This window comes from Antennarius striatus, chromosome 21, assembly GCF_040054535.1.
Source record: "Antennarius striatus isolate MH-2024 chromosome 21, ASM4005453v1, whole genome shotgun sequence".
Lineage (NCBI taxonomy): Eukaryota > Metazoa > Chordata > Actinopteri > Lophiiformes > Antennariidae > Antennarius > Antennarius striatus.
The window spans coordinates 16,310,001-16,337,500 of NC_090796.1; the positions used below are offsets into that span (position 1 = coordinate 16,310,001).

Here is a 27,500-nt window from a genome sequence, read left to right on the forward strand (position 1 = left end):
CGGCCCCCCTGCTCTTCCTGGGGCTGTGCTTGTGCAGCGTGGGGGGCCAAGCCCAAGGCGAGGTGCTGGAGTTCGGGGGCGTGTCCAGCCAGTGGGGGCGGTTCCCGGTGTGGAACGCGTGCTGCGAGAGCGTGCTGAGCTTCAGCCTGCGGACTCACAGCCAGGAGGGCCTGCTGCTCTACCTGGACGACGAGGGCTTCTGCGACTTCCTGGAGCTGCTGCTGCTCCACGGACACCTGCGCCTGCGCTTCTCCATCTTCTGCGCCGAGCCGGCCGAGCTCCAATCGGGCGTGGCGGTGAGCGACGGGCGCTGGCACGCCGTGCGCGTCAAGCGGGACTGGAGGAACACCTCGCTGGAGGTGGACGGGCGTTTGGAAGGATGGGCGGAGGTGAAGAGCAAGAGGAGAGACATGACGGTGTTTAGCCACACCTTTATGGGCGGGGTCACGCCGGAGCTCCACGCCTCGCCCTTGCGTCTCACCGCGCCGTCGGTGCGGGAGCACCCCGCCTTCCGCGGGTGGATCACGGCGGTGAGCATCAACGGGTCGTCGGTGGCGCTGGACGGCTCAGAGGGCGTCGCCGTGACGACCGGATGCGGGCCGGACCACCAGTGCCAGAACGGAGGGGTGTGCAGCGTGGTCGACGACCAGGCCGTGTGCGACTGCTCCGACACCGGGTACCAAGGCAACGACTGCAGCGAAGGTAAGGCCCTGAAACCACCCTGAGCCATCACACACATCCCATCCTCCATGCACACACACACACACACACACACATCTATTTTTCATTCACACCTTCACAACTGCTTTCAATTAGTGCGTACGGACCGGCAGCCTTCACAAACACTGCGAGACGCGCATACTGATCAAGTCTGATATTGATCTTCCACGGCTGCAAATGTTAATGGCAATTTAGTATGTGCCTCCAGAGCTCACAGCTAACCACCCCCCCCCCCTCGAAGAAACACAGTCAGTTCAGAGAGGTTGGAGCTGGGGAACAGATGTTTGGATCATCTAGACCAGGGGTGTCAAACTCATTTCCACTGAGGGCCTCATCAGCATAACGGCTGTCCTCAAAGGGCAACTAATAAATGTAACTAAATGTAACTCAATAATGTAAATAAATGTAACTCAATAATGTAAATAAATGTAACTCAATAATGTAAATAAATGTAACTACTCCTTAATGTTAAATAACTCTGAATTAATTACTTATTCAAGTTACAAACTTGACAGTTACACAGAAAAAACATGTTTGTATGTTTCTCTGTTATAACATAAATCATTTTAATTTGTTATTAAACCAAAAGAACTCCATCAATCAAGGATCAAACTATCAATCAATAAAAAAAAATAACATCAAACACAAGTTAAGACATTAACTTTGTTCATGTTTTTCTCAGTTAAAATATGCTGAATTACTGCATTGTGTGAAATGTAGTTTTAGTCAAAGCACACTTTTTACCTATTTACTTTTAGACACTGACCTTTTATGCTCTCGGGGGCCACTTGAAATGATGTGGAGGGCCACATTCGGCCCCCGGGCCTTGAGTTTGACACACGTGATCTAGATCATCAACTGCAGCCGTTACCTGGTTGTTTGAGGCTCGACCGGAACACAACCACCATATAGAACCGTTGTGGGTGCGTTTGTGAGCTGGTGATGGGATGCTTTAATTGGACGTGAGCTGTTGTCATGGGCGACGTCTGGTCGCCCCGTTTAAATGGACGGCATCGATTCCCGATGGCCTTCACAGGTGCCGTACTTCAATGCTGAAATGAAGTGTGAACAATCCATAGCTCGCCATTAATTTGAACCACTTGCAGCTTGTTGTGTGTGTGTGGGGGTTTTTTTTTTGCGTCAGAGGAAATAGTGCCCTGTCAGTCGAACTTTATTACAGCGACAGTAAACACCCTGATATTAAAATATAACTTTTATGGGATGGAGGCAGAAGAAAAATGCTCTTTCTAAAATGATTTAATATCCCGACCCGACCAGAGCTGCCCGACGCTCATCCAACAAGCGAGCCGGTGGTCAGTGCGAGCGCCTGATATACCGGGCGCTGTGATGATGGCCATTACAAAAATGAAACGGCTTCTTAATGAACTCGGCTGCATTGTTATTGCCAGTACTGGAAAACGCTTCCATTCCCCCCGCTTAGCTGTGTGTGTGTTGTTTGATCTGCTCCAGTTAATTCATAGAGCAAATCTGCATTCTTAATCAATAGACCTCCGTTCCTGCACGCTTGTTGTTGTTGTTTTTTTTTCTTCCTGTGACACTGAAGACGCCGATCAGCTGATCAGGAAACCGTCCTCCAATCATTCACCAAAATTTTTTTTAAAAAAAACAAAAAAACCTGACCTTGCTGCATTGCCACCGACCTGACCTCACGCCCCACCCGGTGACGCTCTAAACATCACACCTCCCTTTAGCCACCCCCCCCACCCCCCACATCACAACCGTAACATTGAGTGGACAGTGGAAAGGCCAGGGTTACCATGGAGACAGGGCTAATAGGGATGCCTCATGCTGGGAGCGCTCCATCATCCATCCTTGCTCTGCCTCTGCCCCCACTCCTCTGTGTGCAGCTTGATCTACTGTAGTTACATGTTGGAGTGTGTGTGTGTGTGTGTATGTGTGTGTGTGTGTGTGTTTGTGTGTGTGTGTGTGTGTGTGTGTGTGTGTGTGTGTGTGTGTATGTGTGTGTGTGTGTGTGTATGAGTGTATGTGTCTGTGTGTGTGTGTGTGTGTGTGTGTGTGTGTGTGTATGAGTGTGCGTGCGTGCATGCATTTACGTGTACTTAAGGCGTGACACTTAATTTTCCCCCGTTACGTTCACGAGTCCTGAAACCACTCATCGATTGACAAAAGAATAATTAAGATTTTAAGCAGAGCTGCAACGATCAGATAATTGATCCTCTGCTCAACAGAAATCTGATTAATTCATTTAATTTTATGCTTTTTTTTTAGCTGTAAAATGATTAAAACAAACCAAACCCTAACCCATCACAAAACTGGGAACACAATTTTACAGATAAAATAATCAATAGATTAGCAAGTAATTTGCATAAATTGATCATGAAAATTACTTTATTCACCTGTTCCAGCTTTTAAAATGAAAGTATTTTCTGCTTATATTAGATCTGTATTATATTAAGTTGAATATATTTTTTGGTCCACTTCAAATAGCATTTTTCCTTCTTTTTCATCCATCTTACAAACCAAAGTTAATTGATAACTGATCGATCAGTAATATCAACTTTTTTGCAGGCTTCATGCTCCATTTTGTGTTTGAGGTATCTGTAATCAGAAACACGATGGAGGGGCGGGGGGGGGGGGGTGATTTCTCGTGATCCCAGCTTGTGTAATCCGGTCTGCTAACGGTGCTCACACACCTGCACAAACACACACACAAAGTGGAACACACTCACACAGCGTGCAGTCTCCAGCATCGCCATTCGTCACGTCGCGTCTGAGGCGCCTAGTAGCGGTGTGGCCTCACACATTTTGTGGCTCAACAAGAGGCTCCTTATACCTCCTGAAAGAGACCTTTTATATTCCTGGAGTGGACTGACGTTTAAATTGCAAGTAATGCCAAGTGTTACCGCAGAGAACAAGTGATAATTATTACTCTGGATTATAGTGGTAGTGGTGGAGGTTCAGGTGTGTGTTTGGTTGTGGATTTGCTGACATGAAATTGTATTTACGGGCTTGTATTTGTGAGACAGCGGACTGGAAAGTTTCTAGAGGTGAATTTTCTTTGATCGCTGGCTGGTAATGATGGTAATTCATGGGCAGCGGCTTCTGAGAGAGAGATCTCACACGTCTGTCAATGATGGAAATCATTCTCTCCAAAAAGGTCAGAAGGAGAGGTCAGAGAAGAGGAGCGAGCAGACAGAGGAAGATGATGTATTGTTCGTGGAAGGGTTATTATGCTGTGGTTTAACGTGTTTGTTAAAATTGTTCCCCCTTTTGTTCACCAGATCATTATTTCTAGATGTGTGTGAGTCGAAGCTGTTAATGTGTTTTTGCAAGATTTATCACCGGATGGCGTCTCGACATCTTCACCAGCGGCTGCACGATAAATCTTTTAAGATAAAATTCTAAAGCCCAAGAAAATTAAATGAAAATCTTGTTTTGGATCTTTTAATGCAGAATGAAGACTTTTTTTTAATTTTTTTGGATTGTTAGAATGGTGTGACGCCAGAAATCACATGTTAGCAATCGTACAATATCTTCAAAGCTGCTTTGTGATCCATTCTTGATCAAACTCTTGATTTTTTATATCGTGTATTTTGTTCTTCCTTGGAGACAGGAGGTTGAATTTTTTTAAATCGCAGCAAGCAGAAGGTCTTTTTTGATGGTTTTATGTGACAGATGTCAATTTTAGATAATAAACTATTATTTTACATGAAAATAAATATAGTAAAGACCTTTTCTGGGGGGCTGTGCATACATATAATTACTGTCTAAGTCAGGCAGACTCAACCTGGCTTGTTAGCCTGGCCTGGCTCCCATTGTCCTTGAGGGCAAATCTCCGTTAGCATGCTAATGGCGCCGCTAGTTTCTTCCATGGTACGAGCACAAGGGCAGAGGCAAGGGAAAACACACAGCCCAGAATACACACATCATCACATCCACACCACCATTAACACAAACACACACACACACACAGTCAAAGTATTGACCCATGCATGCCCCTCGTCTTCCTGCACTGCTGATCCATCCATACATGTTTTCCTGCTATTTCACATGATTATTACTGCCATAATGTGTGTGTGTGTGTGTGTGTGTGTGTGCGCGTGTGTGTGTGTGTGTGTGTGTGTGTGTGTGTGTGTGTGTGTGTGTGTGTGTGTGTGTGTGTGTGTGTGTTGCATGCTGTCTGTCGGGGCGGGGGGCGGCTCTGGGGGAGAGGAAGCAGCTGTAAGGTAAGTCCTGGGGTAAACGGCTCTTGAATCCAAATGTACAGGTAGGAACGTATATGTTTGAACGCCCCCCTGTTTCTGCAAGTGTGTGTGTGTGTGTGTGTGTGTGTGTGTGTGTGTGAGTGTGTGTGCTAGTGTTGTGTGTCTGCACACACAAGTCCTAGCATGCCTTTAATGCTGCTGTGTGTGCAGACACGCGTCCGTTTGGCTAGCAGTGCAGCATGGCGTCCATCGTGGCGTTCGAGTGGACTTTTGCATGCGTGTTGCCACGGTAACCCTGGAGGATTGTGCATGTACAGTAAGTGGCCATGGTAAATCTGGGGCTTTGCATGCATGTTAATGAATGTCTGTCTCTCTCTCTCCTCGGCCGGCCGCCACGTCTTTGCAGAGCACAGCTACACCCCAGGTAGGTCGCCATCTATCTATCTATCTATCTATCTATCTATCTATCTATCTATCTATCTATCTATCTATCTATCTATCTATCTATCTATCTATCTATCTATCTATCTATCTATCTATCTATCTATCTATCTATCTATCTATCTATCTATCTTTTACCTATTATCTATCAATCGTTTCTACCTTTTCTTCTTCTCTCTCTCTCTGATTCTGATATGACATATTAAACACGACCTTCACATCCTTCTGTCTGACCTTCACGTTGTCATGAAAGCGTGTGATTGGCTGTAACGAAGCCAGGTAGCCGTTGGTAACCGCGTGTCGGTCTGTGTGCGTTATAGAGGGGTTGGTTTGCTGAAATCTGGTAAGTTCTACATCCCATGTGTTTCCATCTAAAGCCTCAAGGTTAGACAGACGTCACACAGACGCTGTAGCGAGAACACACAACCTACTTCCTGTCTGTGCACACACTCCTTTGTGTGTGTGTGTGTGTGTGTGTGTGTGTGTGTGTGTGTGTGTGTACTTGTTTGTGCGTAGGATTGCTGCCTACAACCAGTAAGTGTCTTCAGAGAGAGTTTAATTTAGACTTTACAGATTTTTTCAGGACTCACTTCTGTTAGCAATCACTGCATGTCATTGACAAATTCATGACTCACACACACACACACACACACACACACACACACACACACACACACACACACACACACCCATGAACCTTTGCTGTGCTGACTGTGCTCTTGTCTTCCTTTAAGGTCTGGCACACCTGATGATTGGCGACCAAGGTATGACCTCCTCTTACCTCACTTCCTGTTGTCCTCTGCTAAACCATCACACCCACCCCCTCCTCTCCTCACTGCCATATACTCACCCCTCTTTGTATCCGCCCCCACTTTCCCAAATTCATCACCAACCCGGCACGGGAGGAAGTTGTGTCTCTAGGCACTGAACTCAGGTCAGTTTTTTTTCTGTTAAATCCATTTGGATTTAAACTGAAATGAATAAATAACGTTAAAAAAACCCCAAACAAACCCTAAAGGCAACTTTTTGGGTTTTTGATTTGTAATCATGAGCCTGAGAGCAACTTCTGCTGCGGTTTCCTGTAATCATGGCTGCTGATGTGGGCGGCGGCGGGGTGGGGGGGGCACTAATGGTCGGACCTCACGCCGTTTGGGTCGGGTTAGCTTTTGGCGGCTGGAAACGGGAGCTAACCGGTCGCCTCCATGGATGGTTTGACTTTGCCTTTTTTTCCCTTCCTCCACCTCACCTCATCATCTCTCATCCGTGCGTGAGAGTTTGATTGATTGATTGATGGATGCGTGTGCTTTTTAAACTGTAATCCCAAACACGCGGCGTCACAGGAACACTCATACATATCCATCCGTGGCTGTTTTATTTATCAGCTTCCAGTGTGTCTTGTGTCCCTCCCACCTAACAAAGCAAAGCTGACCCCACCCCCACACCCCCACACCCCTTTTTCCAATTCCAAAATGTCCTACGTTTTTGAACCCACCAAACTCACAATTGCCCTCTTTCTCCATCCTCGGCCTCCTTGTCTCTGTGTGGAACCCCACCCTCTGTGAATTTAGGAAAGCTCAGAGGTACCCCCCCCCCCTGATTTTCTCTTGTGAATGGCTCACTGCTGCTGATCTGTGTGGTTCTTGTATGTTCCGACCCGTATGTGTGGTAGAACTCTCTCCGGCTTTACGCTCTTCATTTGCGTTTACAGTGCGCCCTCGTTCCTCACACTGGATGATAAAACGCATCTGAGAACTCATCTTTAATGATATATATGAAACTTTTTTTCATATATAAAGGCACATTGGATTATAAGAAATTGAGAAAATTAAAGGCTTTTAGGTGCGCATTATGGTACGGAAAATTCCTCTTCCCACACTCTTATCGACAGTTTAAAGCACTTTTGTGTCTCACGGAAGTCCAAGACTCACGGAACGTAGCGCACTTCCTGATGCCGCCAGCCAATTAGAATGCGAGTGCGGTGTCACGTGACTGCCTAGCAATAACCCACGATGAGGTGAAGTCGCGAGCGAGGGGCGCGCTGTATGAAGAAATAGGAATGTTGCATTTCTTTTAAGCTGCCGATTGCATGCGTGTGTGTCTGTGTGTGTGTGTGTGTGTGAAGGTTGTGTGAGTTCATGCATGCAAGCAAAAATCAGTGGAGCTGCGGCGGGGCGGGGGGGGGGTCTTTGTGAGAATCTGAAGGTAGGTGCTGCTGGACGGGCCGGCTCTGCATGACGCTGATGACTCACAGGCATGACGGCGAGCGGCCCAAAAGCGCATCCATTGTGTTCCTCGGAATGAATGAAACCACAAAACGATCACGACAAATACGTCACTTCGTCATTTATTCTTGGATAGAAATATCTTGAATAGAGCACAAACGATGTCCTCAGCCATCTGTCACCCCACACACACACACACACACACACACACACACACACCTAAAATATCTTTATTCTGACGAGTATATTTCTATCTGAGTCAGGTTCGGCCTTAAAATGTCTGCTATGAATCATCCAGGTGGCAACGCAAATTTAATTGCTTCGTCTGCTTCGCGCTCAGCATTTTAAATCACCTACTTAAGGACAGACGTGTGTTAACATATGTTTTCTATGCATTTGTTACACAATGCATTTCACCGCCACCGCCGTCTGGCTTGTGATTGGCTGGAAAATGCAGGAGAGACGGGAAAATTTTATTTGTTTTGTTAACCCTTTTTTGAAGTTGTTGAAAACTGCATGCGTGGAAAAAAAAGATGAGTGTGTGTGTGTGTGTGTGTGTGTGTGTGTGTGTGTGTGTGTGTGTGTGTGTGTGTGTGTGTGTGTGTGTGTTTGCATGCTGAGATGTAAAGGCTGTCAAATGGTGCAGATGAAGCCTAGCTCAGGTTAGCTCGGCGTAAAGAGGCTTTTTTGAGGGGCCTCACAAAACTGAAATGAGTTTCTTTGAGGGAGGGAAGACTGGTCGCAAGGAGGGAGGGGGGGGTTGCCTTACAGAGAGATATAGGGTGTGTGTCTGCTTCTGTGTGTGTGTGTGTGTGTGATTTGAGAGACGAGCTAAAGGAATGAATGATGGAGAGCGACTGTCTGTATCTGCAAAGGGACAGCAGTGGCCTCGTCTGCCCCCACCCATACCCTCATCAGTGGGGGGGTGCACCAGCCCGAATCGGGGATGGGGGGTGGGGGGTGGGGCACTGGACCTTTCCTCTCCTCCGATAAAAAACCCCACAACTATCAGCCTTGGTGAAAGCGATACCCACGGATCACTAATCACTCTGAGTGGGTGAGAAATGCACGGATTGTGGAGGGAAAGGAAAGAAAAGACGGACGCAAATTGGATTTTCATAAGTATCGAGCAGCCAAAGGAGGAAGGGAAATGGATTTCTCTTTTTCTTCTCAGTTTTTTTTTTTATTTTCTTTTATTTTTTTTCCTGAAAAGTATTGAGCAGCGATAATCTGGATGGAAAATATGCTTGAAGCCTAGTAACAGATTTTTTTCGCCCTTTTTTTGCTTCCTTATATGGAGCCGAGTGGGCCGTGTCTGGGTGCCAATGGGCGGGGCCTGATGAGGTTGGTTGTAGGTTTGAGTCCCCACGTTGCAGGTCGCCTGGTTAATAACGGTTGTTTGTCGACACCCCCGAGTTCTCTTGTTATCCGTTCCGCAATCTGTGCAGGGCATAAACAAGTAGTCAGCCTCGGCTGAAGTGACCTTTACTCACGCATAATGGATGGACAAACACACACACACACTCACACACACACACACTCACACACACACTCACACACACACTCACACACAATAACCTTTAGAGAGTGCCCGTTGAGTAGGTGAGTGAATGTCTGTGTTCACTGTAAATATGCATGAGTAAGGCTGCCTGCACATATTCTTCACGGTCAGCGGATGAAGGCAGGAGGGTGTGTGTGTGTGTGTGTGTGTGTGTGTGTGTGTGTGTGTGTGTGTGTGTGTGTGTGTGTGTGTGTGTGTGTTCAGGGGAGGTGGACTGTGAGTCATCAGTTGTGACTCATAAAGCGTCGCCAATCCAAGTGGCTCATTTTAACACATTGTCTTATGGTGAAAAACACACAGATGGACACATGCACACACACACACACACACACACACACACACACACACACACACACACACACACACACACACATGTTTGTATCACACCCTTTAAATGGTCTCTTTTTGTTTTTTCGTCCTTCCACCTCCCAGAAATAAACACTCGCACGCTTTTCCGTCCAAGAAACAATGGAACACTGACTCACTCACACACACACACACACACACACACACACACACACACACACACACACACACACACAGTAGGCGAGCGGCGTGCTGACTCCGCCATATGAGGGGTTAGGAGTGGCAGCAGACGCCAAGTGAAGAGGAACCGGTCGCTACCAGAACAGTACAGCACGTCTTCTGCCTCCTCTTCATCACCAGGACTCCTAATAATAAATCCCATAATGATCAATTGTTTTTGGGAAAGAAAAGCTGAACCCAATCAGAGACTTGTTGACGCATTTATTCAGAGCTGCTTTTTTAGGTGTTTAGGTTCCAATTGTCCGCTGATATTTTCAGATTTTATGTATAAATTAAAGCATTAAGTCGTTATTATTTCCTCTTCTTCGTTAATCAGCTGATTAGCTTCTTGATCACGTCGTGGAAAAAATAGCAGGAACGTTTTCCTAAAAGGTCACGTTTGTTGTTTTTAAGTTGTCAAAACTCGCAAAATATTCAATTTATTAAAAGAAAATGACAAAGATGAGCATCAAGTACTCACAAAGGAGTAAAACAATTCTCTCATTGGCCTCATTTTCTGCAGATTAATCAATTATTGACTGATCCTTGCAGTTCTACGATAATAAGAAAATGAAATGTGGGGTTTTTTTGGGCGGGAAAAAAACATTTGGAAATTTCTTTTTCTGCGAGAAAAAAACCCGATAAACCCGTTGGGCGTTAGGATGGCGAGTACGTGGCGACGGACTGTGGCGACAACTGTGGAAACGAAAAGTTGTGTCTTCTCTCGCCATCGACGGCGCTAAAAGTTTGAGCAAAAAATAAATAAACAAAAATAAAATAAAAAAATAATGGAACTAATTGGGCCGAGTCGGCTCACACCCGCGTTCCAGTTGTCATTAATGCTTAACACCCGTGGAGTTCTGCTAATGAAAGTCGCGGCGCCACCTCTTCCTCTGCATCATCAGTGCGACGCACCGCTACTGGATTCACCGCGGGAGACGTAGAACAACCTCACTACTAAACGTATGCATTTATTGGTAATTGTATGCAATTATCATCCCGTTGGCAAGTGTTGATATTAGCATTCTGCGTGCTCACTGCGGGCTAATAGGGAACGCACAAGGCCGAGGCGGCCTGTAATCACCTAAAAATGCAGACATCAAACAGACACCCCCCCCCCTCCTAAAGCAGGGCGGGGCAGGAAGGAGAGGGTGTGTGTGTGAAACTGATGGTGAGAAAAGATAAGGGCGTCTTCAAAAAAAGTGAGAAAAGAAGGTTTTAAGGAGAAGGTCGGACACGCGGAAGGAGACAGGAAGTGAGATAAGACTGCGGCGATGCTCAGCAGGGGGCGCCGCATCTCTCTCCCCGAGGGGGGTGGGGGGGTGGGGGGGTTCTTCGCTGACTTGCATCGGTGAGGATGGTTTACATCAGCGATGCAGCTAGCTCATCAAACACACACACACACGAGATCCATTTTTAGAAATAAAGAAGTAAAACCGCGCTGCCATCTCTTTTACCTGTTCCCGTGTTTCCATGGCGCCCGCCGGGCGCTGAGGGTAGCGGCCCAGTTGGCGGTTCACTCCAGCACCCCATCTGGCATTTTCAAGTTCATTTCTTTACTGCGTGCCAAAAGAACAAACACATGAACAAGCATACCCATACTCACACACTCACACACAGCGATTACACACACACACACACACACACACACACACACACACACACACACACACATTTACTCCTGGTATTTGTCTGGCAGAACTACAACGACTGAAACGGCCGCAGAATTCATTAAAAAACCATTAAATACCTTCATGAAAGGAGCTTTTCTGCTCTTGTTATTTGTTAACAGCCCTTCATAAGTGGTTTCATTAGGCGCCTGTTTGTGCGACATCGTGTAGATTGTGTGTGTGTGTGGGTATATTTAACAACTCTGGATGCCTCCATGCACAAACAACTCTCCACATATGTGTCATGATGTGTGTGTTTTTTTGCACGTGTGTGTGTGTGTGTGTCTAACAGGGATGAAACTGACTCTGATCTTATCCGGCTTAAGACAAATACACTGTTCCGCCTGCAGACATTGTCATGGAAACAAGCTGGTTTCCCTGGGTACCAGACAGAAGGCCAAATTCAAACTACAGACAGAAAGATGAGCGCGGATAAAAGAGACAAAGGAGACGAGAATTAAAAGGTTCACAATGGCAGGAAAATGTGCTGTTCTTTTTTTTTTTTTATTAATGGAATTGAATTTGAAGGGATTAGCAGATTGAGATGTTTTTGTTAAACTCTAATTGTCTCAAGGAAATCCAGAAGCTGTCATTTGAATGATTTAGGATTATTATAAGGGGGGGGGGAAAGCAGGTTTTCTTATTTCTATAACCTGAAGATGTGTATTGATGCATCATGTTGGACGATTTAACGTCAGGTTATCGATCAAACAGTTTATTTCCCATCTAGAAATGACAAAAATAATTCACTTAGTGTCGATTAAACTGTTTTCGAGACTGAATTTTTAGATAAAATCTACAAAAAAAACTTTGTTTTTCAGAATTTTTTCGGTGCATTTCCCACCATTTTCTTTTTTAATCGACAGATTTAATTGCTTCACCCACCTCAAGAAAGACAAATTGTTCTAATTCTGACAATCACAAATCGCTTCATCTTAAAATACAACACAGATAATCCAAATCCAAAAGATATTCCGTTTTTAAACCGCACTGACACGCCTGTGACGTGTTTAAAAGCCCCCTACATCTCATGTTGTAGAACAAATGCCTCCAATTAACAGCAAGCGACAACACAAAACGCCAACGAGAGCGGCGGCGTGTTCCACCGGCGATCCGTCACCGCCGTCCTGACAGTAACACACTCCCCTCGCCAGAGATACGACAACCGTAAATCACTGCAAACAGATGCAAACGTCTTTAAGGGGGGGGGGGGTTGTATGGATTTTCACACTTGAACCCAACATAGACATATGGCATCAGCTGTCATGCATTTAAACCCATTTCTGTCTCTACTGTGTGAACAATCCACCTGCCTGTTATTAAAGGAGGAACGGATTCGTGCAGGGTGTTTGAGTTTATTCCGTGTGTGTGTGTGTGTGTGTGTGTGTGTGTGTGTGTGTGCATTTGCATGTGTAGGACAGTCTGAGAGGAGCTGATAGCAGAATTGCATGGTGGGCTAAAAACGAGGTGCAGGGGAATTGCGGCGCGCTATCTCCAGAATGACAGCGCGGCCATGATTGAGACTTGGCTGCGCCGGATTTAGATACACCAGCATTTTTTTTTTTTTATTCCTCTTTTTCATTCCCTCTAGCATTCCATCCCTCGCTCCTTATTCTTGTTTTCCTTTCCATCCTTTTTCTTTCCTCTCTCTCTCTCTCTCCTGGCCCGGTGACTCTTGTTTTATCCCCTCATTTCAAATTCTCCCTCCATCTTTTTTTTTTCTCCCCACCCCCCCCCCCTCCCTGCTCCCTCCATCAGGTGCGATGTAATGCAGGCTCCCCTGATGTGCTCCCAGCCTCCCTCCATCCGCCATTTTGATTCAGTACAGCTGTCCATGATAATGTACTGTTCACTCAATCACTCTTTCTCTTTCTGCTCGCCCTCCTCCCTCATTCCCTCCCTCCCCCACCACCGCCGCCGCAACCCCCGTCTCCCCCTTCCTGCCTCGCCCTCGAAACGCACAAAACGCACATCCGATAGCGCGCATATTCGCCGTGGCCTCTGTGTTACAGGGTTACCATGGAAATGGCAAGTGAGTGTGTGAAATGTTGAGGAGGCGACCCATGAGAAGACACACACACACACACACACACACACACACACACACACACACACACACTAGAGATGAGTTATTCACCTCCCCCCCCCCCTGCAGATGTGTCAGTCACCATCAGAGTCCAAGCAAACGTCCATCTTTACACGTTTTTCTTCTGATTATTCTCTCCGTGGTTTCTCGTCTCATTCTTTTCCTCTCATTTCCTCTGAAAGGAGCGATTATGAATCTTCAGAATCAGATATTTTCCATGGGGGGGTTGGGGGGGGGGGGTGTCCTTGGAGATCGCTCTCTCAGATAAAAGCCGAGACATTTTTTCAATGGAGCAATCAAACGACGTGTTTATAATTACACCCGGTAACAATAACGCACCAGCGTCTATACGGAGACGCGTGTAATTAAAATGTGATGACGACCAGAAATCAACCAATAACGAGATCTAATCGACCAACGGCGACGAGAGCCGTAGAAACAGTTTTATGGTGGAGCTTCAAGACGTCCTCAGGAAACCGCCCGGCTTGAGACGTTTCAGCGAGAAGAAGGTTTGTTTCTACAAACCGTCTTGTCGTCCCCCCCCATCAGAACCTGAAAAGCAAGGAGGAGAATCTCCCCCCCCCCCTGTTCTGTCTCCCTCCCTCCCTCCTCCCGTCGCCGTGACGGACAGCTCCCTCCACGGGACGGCGTGACATGTGGCGTGGATGTCGTGTGTGTGTGTGTGTGTGTGTGTGTGTGTGTGTGTGTGTGTGTGTGTGTGTGTGTGTGTGTGTGTTGACTCTGAGCTAATACTGACTCCATTAATCTGAGCCGCAGCAGATCCACTCCAACAGAACACACGTGTGTGTGTGTGTGTGTGTGTGTGTGTGTGTGTGTGTGTGTGTGTGTGTGTGTGTGTGTGTGTGCACGGAATGCACACATGTGCCTGTTTGCATCACATTTATGACATCACATATGCATTTCTTGTCTGATTCATGCTCGTGTGTGTGTGTGTGTGTGTGTGTGTGTGTGTGTGTGTGTGTGTGTGTGTGTGTGTGTGTGTGTGTGTGTGTGTGTGTGTGTGTGTGTGCAGATCGATGCGGCGCTGCTTTATGTGCTCCTGTCTGCTCTAATGACATGTCGGTAAATTAGCAGCAGAATGCTGGAGCGCCACGACACCCCCCCCCCACACACACACACACACACACACACACACACACACCCTTAATGACACGTCTGTAAATTAGCGGCGGAACGCCGCCGGACGGCTGCGTGTGTTCTCATTGTGAACGAGTCGACTCCCTCATCTACATTTATCTACGCGTCCACTTGTGTGTGTGTGTAGGTGTGTGTGTGTGTGTGTGATGGCGTCGGGATCGTATACAGACGCTGATATGTGGATGTGTGTGTTCTCCCTGCACCTCCCTCCTCCTCCTCCTCCTCCTCCTCCTCCTCCTCCTCTCAGTAAAGACTAGCCCGAGGCCCTGAGTTGGTAATAGCTTTTCTGACAGCAATACACCAATATTTACAGAGACCAGCACCCACCCACGCCCCTGTGAGTTTCATGCACACTAAATTAAAAAAAAAAAAGATTGTACTTGTGCACACACACTCACACACACACTCACACACACTCACACACACTCGCACACACTCACACACACTCACACACACTCACTTGTACAGTTGAAAAGACTTTTTTTTTCCTCTCTTTGTGAGGCATGCTCTCTCTCTCTCTCTCTCTCTCTCTCTCACACACACACACACACACACACACACTCTTAATTAGCATGCTGGGAGGAGAGGAATCACACTTGGGGGAACTCACAAGCATGCTGGCAAGCAACTTGTTGTTTCTCACTCACATATTGGCGTTCACACTTCATGTTTTTTTATGCAAAAGGCAACGAAAGACCATTTTTGCCATAATTGCTCTTTGAATGGTGACATACTCCCTTTTTTTTTTTTTTGCCCCTCTCATTATTCTCTCTGTTATATATTCGCTGGAGTGTGTCAGATTCCATTTCAACACTCTTCTCTCCTTCTCACCACCTTAATAACCTATTACACTCCAGTCTATCCATCACGTGGCCTCCTCCTCCTCCTCCTCCTCCTCCTCCTCCTCCTCCTCCTCCTCCACCTCCTCCTCTTCGTCACTCCGGCCTAGTATCGGTTCAATTCCCTTCTGTTCTCCCTCGGCGTTAGCTGGTTACGCCAAAAAGCGCAGGAGAAAGAAGAGACCAGGCGAGATGGAAAAGAGAAGGTGTGAAGGATGCTGGATTGGATGCGGAGGAAGGATGATGCTTTGAACGGGGGAGGGGGGCGGATGGGGGGGGGTGTGTGAAGCAGACAGATAATGTCACCCTCGCTTTGCCAACACAATAGTATGATCTTTTTTTTTTCTTTTTTTTTTGCACGCAGATGTGTGTAGGTGTGTGTTTGTTCCTCTGCCTGCCTGCATATATTTTCTATAGCGCCGTGTGAGTAGGTGCGAGGAAGTAGATAAGAGAGCGTTAGCTTGAGGGGGGGGGGGCGGGGGGGTGATGGATTGCAAAACCTTGATCTAGAGTCCTTGAGGGTCACCATTGTTGTGCGAGGTAAGGTAAGTCGCCATTGGCTGTCTACTTGTTGTTCTGCATTATAATTGGTCGGTCTGGCCCCTGTCGCACACACACACACACACACACACACACACACACACACACACACACACATTCTCCCATCTTCATCGCCATCCTTCTCCAAACTCTTCTCCTGATCCCTGCAAACACACGCAGACGTCCTGGAAGATCACGTCAAACAAGACCCGCGATCGCAGCTGTTCCCTCAAAAAAAAAAAAAGACTTGGGAATTCTGCATACACACACACACACACACACACACACACACACACACACACACTCTTTCTCACGCTATTTAATCTCCAACCCACACGAGTGATCAAAGCTTGTTTACTCTTCACGTCATGGTGCGATTAGTGGTATGGAAGGAAGTGTTTCCTCCAAGTCCTGGCATCAGGGAGGCTTTGCTTGACAGGAACAACACTTTCCAGCATCTCAAACAATATGTTTTTGCCTTTTTTTTGTTTTGCAAATGTAGCCGGAGCTAGCGGAGCTTTTATTTTAACTCCATTGGCTATTGATGATGCTTTTTCTTTTAATTCCCAGTAGAATCCTGGAAGCACGTGACGTTACCTGTTATTTCCCTTCCTGTTTCAGCTCGCGAGGAATACGTCGCCACGTTCAAGGGCTCTGAGTACTTCTGCTACGACCTGTCGCCCAACCCCATCCAGTCGAGCAGCGATGAAATCACGCTCTCCTTCAAGACGCTGCAGCGTAACGGCCTCATGCTGCACACCGGCAAGTCGGCCGACTACGTCAACCTGGCGCTGAAAAACGGCGCCGTGTCGCTGGTCATCAACCTCGGCTCGGGGGCCTTCGAGGCCCTGGTGGAGCCCGTCAATGGCAAGTTCAACGACAACGCCTGGCATGACGTGAAGGTCACCCGCAACCTGAGACAGGTAACCAGACAGCAGGAGGTGGAGTGAGTGAGTGACCGGAGAGGAGATTTAAATGATTAACCGTATTGATAAGGATCTGAGGTATCATGGGGGGAGGGGGGTGGGGGGGGGGTATTTTATTATCTCGATTAAAAGAAATCCTAAATGGACATGTGAAATTTGAGGATTTGCTGCTTGTTTTTTTCATGTTACCTAGTTTTAAAATAACAGGTTCTTAAAAATCTACATCAGGGGTCTCCAAACTCTTCCCTTCTCTGATGGGGTGGGGGGGTCGGGGTCAGTTTGTAACGGAAAAACTGCGACGATCGCATTGATGCCTTTATGTGAACATTGTCCTACAAAAAGCCACACAAAACCAAATATTAATAACTTTTTCTGAGATTTAAATAATAACTGCAGTGATCCCTCGTTCTTTGCGGTTAATTATGTTCCAGGAACCACACGCGATTAACGAATTCCGCGATGTCGCGACAAACAATTTATTTCATTAATTCCGGTAATTTTAACATTTCTGAACCCTCCCCATACTAATATTTAACCACCTTCTATGTGTCTTACCTTTTTCTCACACACTGACAGACTGTTTAAAGCACTTTCTTGTGTCTCACGAGACGCAGCACACTTCCTGATGCCGTCAGCCAATAGAATGCGTGTACGGTATCACATGACTGCCTCGCAAAAATCCGCGATGGGGTGAAGCTGCGCGTGTTGATGCGTGAACGCGTGAGGGATTACTGTATTAACGGGAGAAAAAAAGAACGCAATTAATGTCGTAGATCATAAGAGGAATGTTTTTCTGGTACCGTTCAGGGGGCCGTGCTAAATCTAGAAGCGGGCCGAACGCGGCCCGCGGGCCGTAGTTTGGGGACCACTGATCCTAAATGATGACGGTTGCAGCGTTCTTTTTTTTTTCAACTTCCTGTTAAGTAGCTTCAGTGTGTGTTTGACTTTGGTGGACCACAGCGACGGCGGCAGATGTTTGAGGGGCAGCGGGCTGCAGGAACACACTGCAGTCTGCAGCGGGAAGCTAATCAATGTAGCCGCTACGGTCAGTGGTGTGTGTGGTCCCACTGCAGTGATGATGCTGTGGTAGGAAGGAATTACCTGAGGGGGGGTCTGTCTTAGTTTACAGTGGGTTAACCACCAGACCAGCACTGCTTTCAGCTCTAGGTGAGTGCTCTTTCTATTGTGGGTGAGTACGAACGGGTGAGAGCGGGTGAACGTGTGTGTGTGTGTGTGTGTGTGTGTGTGTGTGTGTGTGTGAGGAAGAAAAAGAGAGAGAGCTAAAGAACGACGGGGATGACGTTGGACAACCCACCTGTGCCCTGCCTCTACTGTCTGCCTGTTTGTACTACTAACTTGACGATCCAACTTTACTAACCTGCTAGTGAAACTAACCACCATCCATGGAATGATTCATTCTACTAACCTAACCTGTTCCCTTCTCCTAGCGAAACCACACCAACCAACCTACTAACGTCACCAGAGGGCTGTCTAGAGCATTTTTTTACCTTTATTTCTTTTGTTTTTTTTGGGGGGTTTTTTTCCTCCGAGGTTGTTCTTTTCACAGTTTTTTTTTTTGCTTTCCTTTCTCCCCCTTCTCCTACAAAGCACTCAGGCATTGGACACGCTATGGTAAACAAACTCCATTGTTCGGTAGATATCATTCTAATTGTTTCTTAGTTTGGGTTTGCCCCGTCTATTTCCTTTTCAACCATAGACATCAAAACTTTAACCAATAACAGGATAAATGCGGTTGGTAATCTTTTCCGCTTTAAAAAAAAAAAAAAATCCCAGCAACCCCCTCCCTCCCCTTTTTTGCCAACCACTTTTTTCTTTAAACCCCCCCCCTCCCCTTCCCCTTTTCTCTGTGGTTTTTTCCCACCCCATTACTCTGTGACTAACATGTAGGCGTGTTTTGATTGGCTCATCCCTCACCTGCACGCAAGTGGCAAGCCCCCTCCCCAACCCCCCATCCTTCCTTGCATGGCGTGACTCAAACACCCTGTCCCCCCTCTCTCTGATTGGTCCAAGTGGAAAGAGAGCCCCCCCCCCCTTCCCCGTTCTGATCCTCCTTTGCATGTTCTCCATCCCGTCCTCTGTTGTCACCCGTTATCTCCTCCGCTCTCCATCCCAGCATGCCGAGCGAGGAGCCAGGCTGCATGTTGTTAGTATATTTGTGTGTGTGTGTGTGTGTGTGTGTCGTGTGGAATGGGCCGTAACACCTCTAACACATGTGCGTGTGTGTGTGTGTGTGTCAGTGTGTGTCTCCATCCATTTAGAATCGCTGATCTAACAAAACCTCCCCCCCAGACCACGAACTAACAAAGTAACACCATCATCACAGCATCGCCCTAACAACACACCCACATGACATCATCAACTACTAACAGCATCCAACTCATGAACCCCCCCACCTCAGCAACCCAACGCAGCCTGGCCTGACACCAGTAACACCACTGTGGCATCAACTAACCACTACTAACCAGTCAACACTAACACCCACCTGTAAAGCACCTGTGCAGACTTTACTAACACCTGATTGGCCAGGGTGGTTGCCCTGGCGATGATACACACAAAACTCTGGGACACTGGGTTTTAGATCAGGGGTGTCAGACTCGTTTTCACAGCGTAATGGCTGCCCTGGAAAGGCCAGATGTAACTAATAAATGTAACTAAATGTAATTTATTGCTTATTCAAGTTAAAAACATTAGTTACACAAAAAATATGTTTATTACTCTTTTCTAACATAAATCCTCTTTGATTTATCATCTTATTAAACCCACAGAACTCCATCAATCAAGGATCAAACTATCCGAGGACTACTGCATTGTGGGAAATGTAGTTTTTGGTCAAAGCACACTTTTGACCTATTTTTTTTGACACTGACCTTTTATGCTCTCGCGGGCCACATAAAATGATTTGGAGGGCCACATTTGGCCCCCTGGGCCTTGAGTTTGACACATGTGATTTAGGGTAACATCCCACTCTCTCTGACAGGGTTTTGCAACTTAATGCCCCCCCTCCCCATGCACAATATTAGAGCAGCAGAATGGGCTGTTTAAACTCTTAGAACTCTTAGGGTCAGTGTCAATTTAGGCGGAACATTAAGGAAGGTAATTGCTATTATTCTAGGAAGTAAATCAAATTGCGTCTTCCATCAGATAAAGCCGCTTTAGTCTGTGGGAGAAACATAGAAGCACTTTTAGTAGGATTTTAATGCCATGCTGCACAAATTGTGCTGATTTAGTGTGTTTTAGAACTGGCTATAAAGTTAGAACTGGCTTTAAAGTTGGGTTTAAATCCACCAGAAGTGGCCTTAAAGCTTTTGGGCATCAGTGTAGTTATTACTGTGAAAACAGGAAGTGTTTCAGGTGAAGAATGCTAACAACACCCACACAAGTAGCACTGATCCATCCACTCCCCCAAACCAATCAGGCCTTCTCCCCACAGAATACACACACACACACACACACACACACATTGGTTACCAGTGTAACGGGGGCTAATTTGGCTGGTCAGCGCCTAGCTAGTGCTTAGCGCTGCCTTTGGGTGTGAGTATATAGCGTGTCCTTTCCCTGTGCTTTGTTGTGTAGGTGACCATCTCCGTGGACGGCATCCTGACCACGACGGGCTACACCCAGGAGGACTACACCATGCTGGGCTCCGACGACTTCTTCTACGTGGGGGGGAGCCCCAGCACGGCCGACCTGCCCGGTTCTCCAGTCAGCAATAACTTCATGGGCTGCCTGAAAGAGGTGGGGGGCATGCATGATGCATGCATGTGTGTGTGTGTGTGTGTGTCTGTGTGTGTGTGTGTGTGTGTGTGTGTGTGTGTGTGCAGATGAAGAATTGCAAATTCTTTTTTCTTGTCACGCAACCTGCAAACATTTTAACACAAATTATCTCATGAAACACACACACACACACACACACACACACACACACACACATGCAGCAACAACGCTAGCATTTTTGGCACCGACTCACACAAACAATCCCAGACACACACACACACACACACACACACACATCAGAGAGAATCAGTGATGAGCATCGTTGAGGGAGTAGATGCAGCATTAAGCGCTAACATGCTAATTAGCTACGCCACAGAGACCCTCCATCCAGCTCCTGTTGTTGAAACGGGGCCACAACGCGACCAACACTCGCATGACACACGCATGAAAACACACTAATGCTCTGGTGTACGCACATCACCACCAACCCGAGCACATGTGTGTGTGTGTGTCACGGATGTGTGCATGAGCGGGAATACACCAATGCAATACGCATGCAGAAAAACAGAGGAAGTATCTGTGTCGGCGGTGAAAAGCTGGCTGTGTCGCTTCACACTGAACCCTGCACCCGCTCATTTGCATATTTAATACAATGATATGATAATCCATGTGAGCAAATTAAGACGCACGCAGTGAATCACGCACATGAGCAATTACGTCTGTGACCGTTTTGTGCGTTTAATGTAGCGCAGTTACACACACACACACACACACACACACACACACACACACACACACACACACACACACTCCTACACACACATGCTGACACCATTTCAGTGTTGATATTCAAGAATTGGTAACTTATTGTTCACAAACGCACAAAAAAAACATGCAAAGCATTATAAGGAGGGGTAAATTTTTGCCATTTGGATTTGTTGTTCAGAAGGTTTGGATTCATAAGGCTTATATATAAAAACACACTTGAATTAACGAAAAAAAAAAAAATGTTCGGGGATTGAGAAGAGGAATGGATTTCTTTTTTGTTAAAAAATATTAATTATTTAAAGGTGAGGCAAGTCGAAGATGATCAAATTCGCTCAAATTCTCTGTTCAGATCTTCCGTTTCTGTTTCTGTTCACTCATGATAAATCAGGAGGGTGTGCATCTGTTCTCCTACAGCGGAGAAAAAGGGGATTAATATTTCATTCTGTCCTCCTCCGACCTGTCGTCTGAAGGTGGTGTACAAAAACAATGATGTACGATTGGAGCTGTCCCGACTGGCGAAACAAGGAGACCCCAAGATGAAGGTACGGACACACACATCCCAGCCTGAAGGCGTGTCTGCTGTCAGTGTTTAACGTCCTCCTTCCTGCTGCAGGTAAGTGGGGTGGTCTCCTTCAAGTGCGAGAGCGTGGCCACGCTGGACCCCGTCACCTTCGACACCCCCGAGTCTTTTGTGGCGCTGAGCAAATGGACGGCGAAGAAGGCGGGATCCATCTCGTTCGACTTCAGGACCACGGAGCCCAACGGCTTGATGCTGTTCAGTCACGGCAAACCCAGACAGCAGCAACGCAAAGACCCCCGCACGCCCCCCACCGTCAAGGTGAGAACGTCTTTAAAAAAAACACACCAGATGAGATGGAATGATAAGAACTACAGCACACGTGTCAAACCCGTGGCCCGGGGGCCAAATGTGGCCCTCCACATCATTTGATGTGGCCCCCGAGAGCATAAAAGGTTCAAATGTAAAAATAAATGTGTGCTTTGAGCGAAAACTACATTTCCCACAATGCAGTAATTCAGCCCATTTTAAGTCTGACGAAACCATTTTTTGAACAAAGTTAACGTCCTAACTTGTGTTTGATGTTATTTTTCTTTATTGATTGATAGTTTGATCCTTGATTGATGGAGTTCTGTGGGTTTAATTACCTGACAAATTAAAAGGATTTATGTTAGAACAGAGAAACTAACAAACATTTTTTTTCTGTCTAATGTTTGTAACTTGAATAAGTAATAAATTCAGAGGTACTTAACATTAAGGAGTAGTTACATTTATTTACATTACTGAGTTACATTTAGTTACATTTATTAGTTACATCTGGCCCTTAGAGGACAGCCGTTATGCTGATGTGGCCCCTCGGTGGAAATGAGTTTGACGCTCTTGAACTATAAAAAAAAAGAACATCCGTCTTTACAGAATGCTTTCGATGTCTTCGCAGGTGGACTTCTTCGCCATCGAGATGCTGGACGGACACCTGTACCTGCTGCTGGACATGGGTTCAGGAACCACCAAAACAAAGGCCATCGACAGGAAGGTCAACGACGGAGAGTGGTACCATGTGGACTTCCAGAGGGACGGACGAGCAGGTACGAATCCAGCCTGATGGGGAGGAAGAGGAGGAGGAGGAGAAAGTATCACAGTTAAATATCTTATATTTAACACCTGACAACTGGTAATGGATGGAGTCAGGATGTGTAGACGTATTAACACAAACGCGTCTGTCAGAACTGTTGGAACGTGTTGAAAGAAGTTTCACAACACGAAGAAGAAGCTTCTTTTATTCACTGAGTGTCTATAAATAGATGTGGGGGTGTTCTATGGGTGATATCATGCATTCGTTTGTGGATGGCGCTGATCTTCTCCGGCATCACCAGCTTTCTTTTGCTTCCAGGAACCATCTCGGTGAACAGCGTGAGAACGGCTTACACGGCTCCGGGCGACAGCGAGATCCTGGACCTGGATGACACCTTGTACCTGGGGGGACTCCCCGAGGACCGCGCCGGGCTGATCTTCCCCACAGAGGTTCGTTTGTTGTGAGATTTTCACGTTTGTCGCGTTTATTGTGTTTTAGGAGGTCTAAACGCCCATATTCAGGTTGTCTTTCAATGATCTGTCTGATTAGAGATTCACTCTCACCATCGGATCAATGATGAAAGAGCGCAGCAACAAAAAAGTGGAGGAAAGTGTAGAGGAGGAAAAAAAAAGGTGAAAATGGAGTGGAGGATGGTCGGGTTTAACTAAAATAACCTCTGTGGGACGTGGGAAGCAGCGAATCCTGCTCTAATGCAGGAAACGTCCACTGAAAGGGAAAAATATTTAGAACAGATTGGAAAAATAATAGATGAAGAAAAGACAACATGCATAATTTAGAATGTGAGGAGGAGGAGGAGGAGGAGGAGGAGGAGGAGGAGGAGGAGGAGAGAGCTGCGTCTTCACCTTCTGAGCGTCTTGATGAAAGATCAGAAATAGCAGCAGGTGATTGGAGAAGATGAATTTATACTAAAATTAAATTGGATTAGGATTTTAATAATTATATCAAGCTAAAAAAAATGGATTTGGAACCGGACCCCGGGGACTTCCTGTATTAATCTCTTTTTCGCTGACTCCGCCCACTGGCCACGCCCTCCTCAGGTGTGGACCGCCCTGCTGAACTACGGGTATGTGGGCTGCATCCGGGACCTGTTTGTGGACGGGCAGAGCAAAGACATCCGACGGCTGGCCGAGGCCCAGCGGGCGGTGGGGGTGAAGCCGTCCTGCTCCAGGGAGCCCCCCAAGCAGTGTCTGTCCAACCCGTGTCAGCACAACGGCGTCTGCAGGGAGGGCTGGAACCGCTACGTCTGCGACTGCTCCGGGACGGGTTACCTGGGCCGCTCCTGCGAGAGAGGTGAGGCGACGGCGTCTCGACCAATAGAATCGCATTGACATCACATGATGTCATGGGGTTAAAAATACTCCTCTGTTAACTCATTGGTTGCCAGATTTGCACCAATTTGCTTCATCACTTGCCGCAACTTCAGCTTTCCTCTGATCCTCCGTTACATCACTGGATCAGTCGTCATGACGATTAATTCCATGATTAGAAGCCAGATTTTCCCAGACCAGCCCTCCCCCTTTTTTTGGAGGGGGGGGGGGGTCAGGAAGGTGATGGGGAGGGGAGGGAAAACAGCAGCAAGGATTGTCAAAAAAAAAAGAAGGAGAATCTACTGTGGGGGGGGGGTGATGGAGCGGTGACAGAGGAGGGAGGGAGGTGGGGGGGGTGGGACCACCGGGCTGGAACAGCCATTTGACAAGCAGGTGAAGGGATGAAGAGGAATGGTGAGACAGGAGGAGAGAAATCTGACAGAGGGGGAATTATGAGGATTCAGGTTGCAGGGTGGGGGGGTGGAGGGGTGGGGGGGGGCGGATTGGTAGCGACGAGACGGAGACGGGGAGGACGTGCTGTTTGTGACGCATCTGGATTGACGGCGACAGGAAGATGAGAGAGAGAGAGACGTCGACAGGAAGATGTTTTATTTTGGCGGCGGTGGGGGGGTGGGGGGCGCATCTGCAGCGAAATGCTCTCTCTCTCTTCCTCTCCTCTTCGTCGTTCTTCATCCCTCGCTCCGTGTGCACCGAGGGGTCACTAACTGGCGGTGGGGTGGATTAAAGGAAGCGCAGATGGAGGAGCAGATGGAGAGAATGATTGGGCATGTTCACGCCTTCTACCTGCCGTTCCCCTCTCCTTCTTCCCCTCCCTGATTCTCTCCCTCTCTCCTCTCCCCCCCCCCTTTTCTTTTCCTTCTTTAATGAACAAAAATGTCGTCACGCTCCGGCTCAAAGACGGATTGTTATTTTGTGAAGCGATCGCACCCCAATTTGCATCGACACTCCTTCATCTTGGCGCTGTTCACACCCGGGTTTTCCTCACTTCCTGTTTTCCTACTGGAAGATAATATTATTACTGAAGCTTAACGTTTCTGCACAGAGGATAAATCTCCATCTGTTAATAATTATGAATAATTGATTATGTTCTAAAGGGGCCTTTCATACTCAATAAGAGCTGCCCTCCCAGTTTGGAACAACACAAACCATTGGAGGTGGTGGTTTTAGGGTTGGGGTTAACTTTGTTCACAACGTCTTTGTCAGACTTAAAATGGGATGAATTACTGCATTGTGGGAAATGTAGTTTTGACCTATTTATTTGGAGACACTCTGATCTTTTATTCTCTGGTGGGCCACTTAAAATGATGTGGCGGGGCCACATTTGGCCCCCCCGGGGGCCTTGAGAGTGACACATGCGTTGTAAATATTCATGATGTTTACATCACAATTCATCAGTTATTTCCTGAAACAATAATAAACCGTCTCCAGGATGGATTCTCGTGTTTCCCTCGGTTTCGTCAACCGACGCCACATCTGCAGCTCGTAGCACATCTGGAGTGTGTGTGTGTGTGTGTGTGTGTGTGTGTGTGTGTGTGTGTGTGTGTGTGTGTGTGTGTGTGTGTGTGTGTGTGTGTGTGTGTGTGTGTGTGTGTGTGTGTGTGTGTGTGTGTGTGTGTGGAGTGTTTCCGATGATGCGATCATATGTGACAAGTTTTTTTTGTTTTTTTTTCTACCTTTCATTTCCTGGTGTGAACGGGCTTCCATACCTCCATCTAAACCTACCCCCCCTGCCCCCCCCCCCCCCTTACCTGCCCCCTCCCTACCTGATCGTGAGTCAGGTGCTGTAGGCGGGGAAAACTCAGTCAGCCGTCTCCCTTTTCACAAACGCGTGCACGTATTTGTTTTTGTGTGTGTGTGTGTGTGTGTGTGTGTGTGTGTGTGTGTGTGTGTGTGTGTGTGTGTGTTATCTGTGATATAACAGGCCAACCACCTTCTTTTTTCCTCAACTTAATGAGGGTTCATTTGCATTTTAGCCAAGAGCTCTGCTACTCTTTCTCTCTATCTTCCTCTATCCCTATTTTCTACCCCCCCCCCCCACTTCACTTTACGAAACCCTGCTCTGTTCACACTTAAATTCACTCACTTATTCTGACATGCACACACACACACACACACACACTCTTACCCTCCTGGTCTCATCAGTATTCATGAAGCCTCCCTTCCTGTTCTCTTGTTTTTGCCTCGGCGCCGACCGTCTTAGAGCGAGAGAGAGAGCAGAAGGAATGGAACGGAGGGATATAAGAAGGAAGAGATAAAGACTCACACACACACACACACACACACACACACAAGAGTGTGTGTTTCGCCGTGGATTAATTGGCCAATCAGAAAAAAAACCAGGGGTCCTCTGAGGTAAACAGTTTACAGGCTGGGGATTGGTCTCAGCAGGTAGCGGCGAGGAGAGGGTTATGAATATGCAAATGAGGCAGGATCACCTGAGCGTGTTCCACGACTGCTCCGAGGTGTGTGTGATATGTGTGTGATGTCAGGTACGGGGGGGGAGGCAAACACGCCAGTCGCCACTCATCCTGATTCAACCATCTGCGCCGGATCCTTTTAGATTTTTTTGCGAGGGAGTGATGATGATGATGATGATGGCGGTGAATTAAGGCTGGAAACGAAGGAGTAATCCGATAGGAGGCATCGACGTGACGCAGCTCGGGAACGCAGGAGAGCTGCTACACACTTTGTCATGTTTAAACCTGATTCACTCAACATCAAATTAGCTTCATCTCTTCCCACGGCGTGTGTTCTGCTGTCAGACGTGGATGTTTTTTGATGTTTCCTCCTCTCTTTTTCCACCCACCTCCCTTTCCTCCGTCTGTCCCCCCACCCCCGGTCTATCACTCCCCGTCTCCTACAGACGCAACCATCCTGTCTTACGACGGCAGCAAGTTTATGAAGGTGCAGCTGCCTGTGGCGATGCACACCGAGGCGGAGGACGTCTCGCTACGCTTCCGCTCCCAGCGGGCCTACGGCGTTCTCATGGCAACCACATCCCGGAACTCTGCAGACACGCTTCGTCTGGAGTTGGACGGGGGCCGCGTACGACTCACCGTCAACCTGGGTGCGTACGTCCGCCCGAACATGCTAGATACAGGGGGTGTCAAACTCGTTTTCATGGGGGGCCACATTAAATTTAACATATTTAATGTTAAATAACTTACAAACATTACAGTTACAC

General features: G+C 47.2%; 1 protein-coding gene across 6 annotated transcripts in view; it reads left to right on the top strand.

The window, feature by feature from the left end:
• The window catches only part of nrxn1a (neurexin 1a), a 45,086-nt gene that overhangs the window by 162 nt on the left and 17,424 nt on the right, over positions 1-27,500 (top strand). For 3 of the 6 annotated variants that reach the window (XM_068304756.1, XM_068304760.1, XM_068304758.1), the window contains exons 1-12: positions 1-702; positions 5,314-5,331; positions 6,083-6,112; positions 16,571-16,872; positions 18,484-18,507; positions 20,470-20,631; positions 21,849-21,920; positions 21,992-22,216; positions 22,833-22,980; positions 23,286-23,416; positions 24,026-24,278; positions 27,180-27,383. The exon at positions 1-702 is cut by the window's left edge. In XM_068304756.1, the coding sequence (XP_068160857.1) occupies positions 1-702; positions 5,314-5,331; positions 6,083-6,112; positions 16,571-16,872; positions 18,484-18,507; positions 20,470-20,631; positions 21,849-21,920; positions 21,992-22,216; positions 22,833-22,980; positions 23,286-23,416; positions 24,026-24,278; positions 27,180-27,383 (2,271 nt within the window). The remainder of the gene's footprint in view (positions 703-5,313; positions 5,332-6,082; positions 6,113-16,570; positions 16,873-18,483; positions 18,508-20,469; positions 20,632-21,848; positions 21,921-21,991; positions 22,217-22,832; positions 22,981-23,285; positions 23,417-24,025; positions 24,279-27,179; positions 27,384-27,500) is intronic. The other 3 variants (XM_068304757.1, XM_068304762.1, XM_068304761.1) reach the window with 2 other exon arrangements.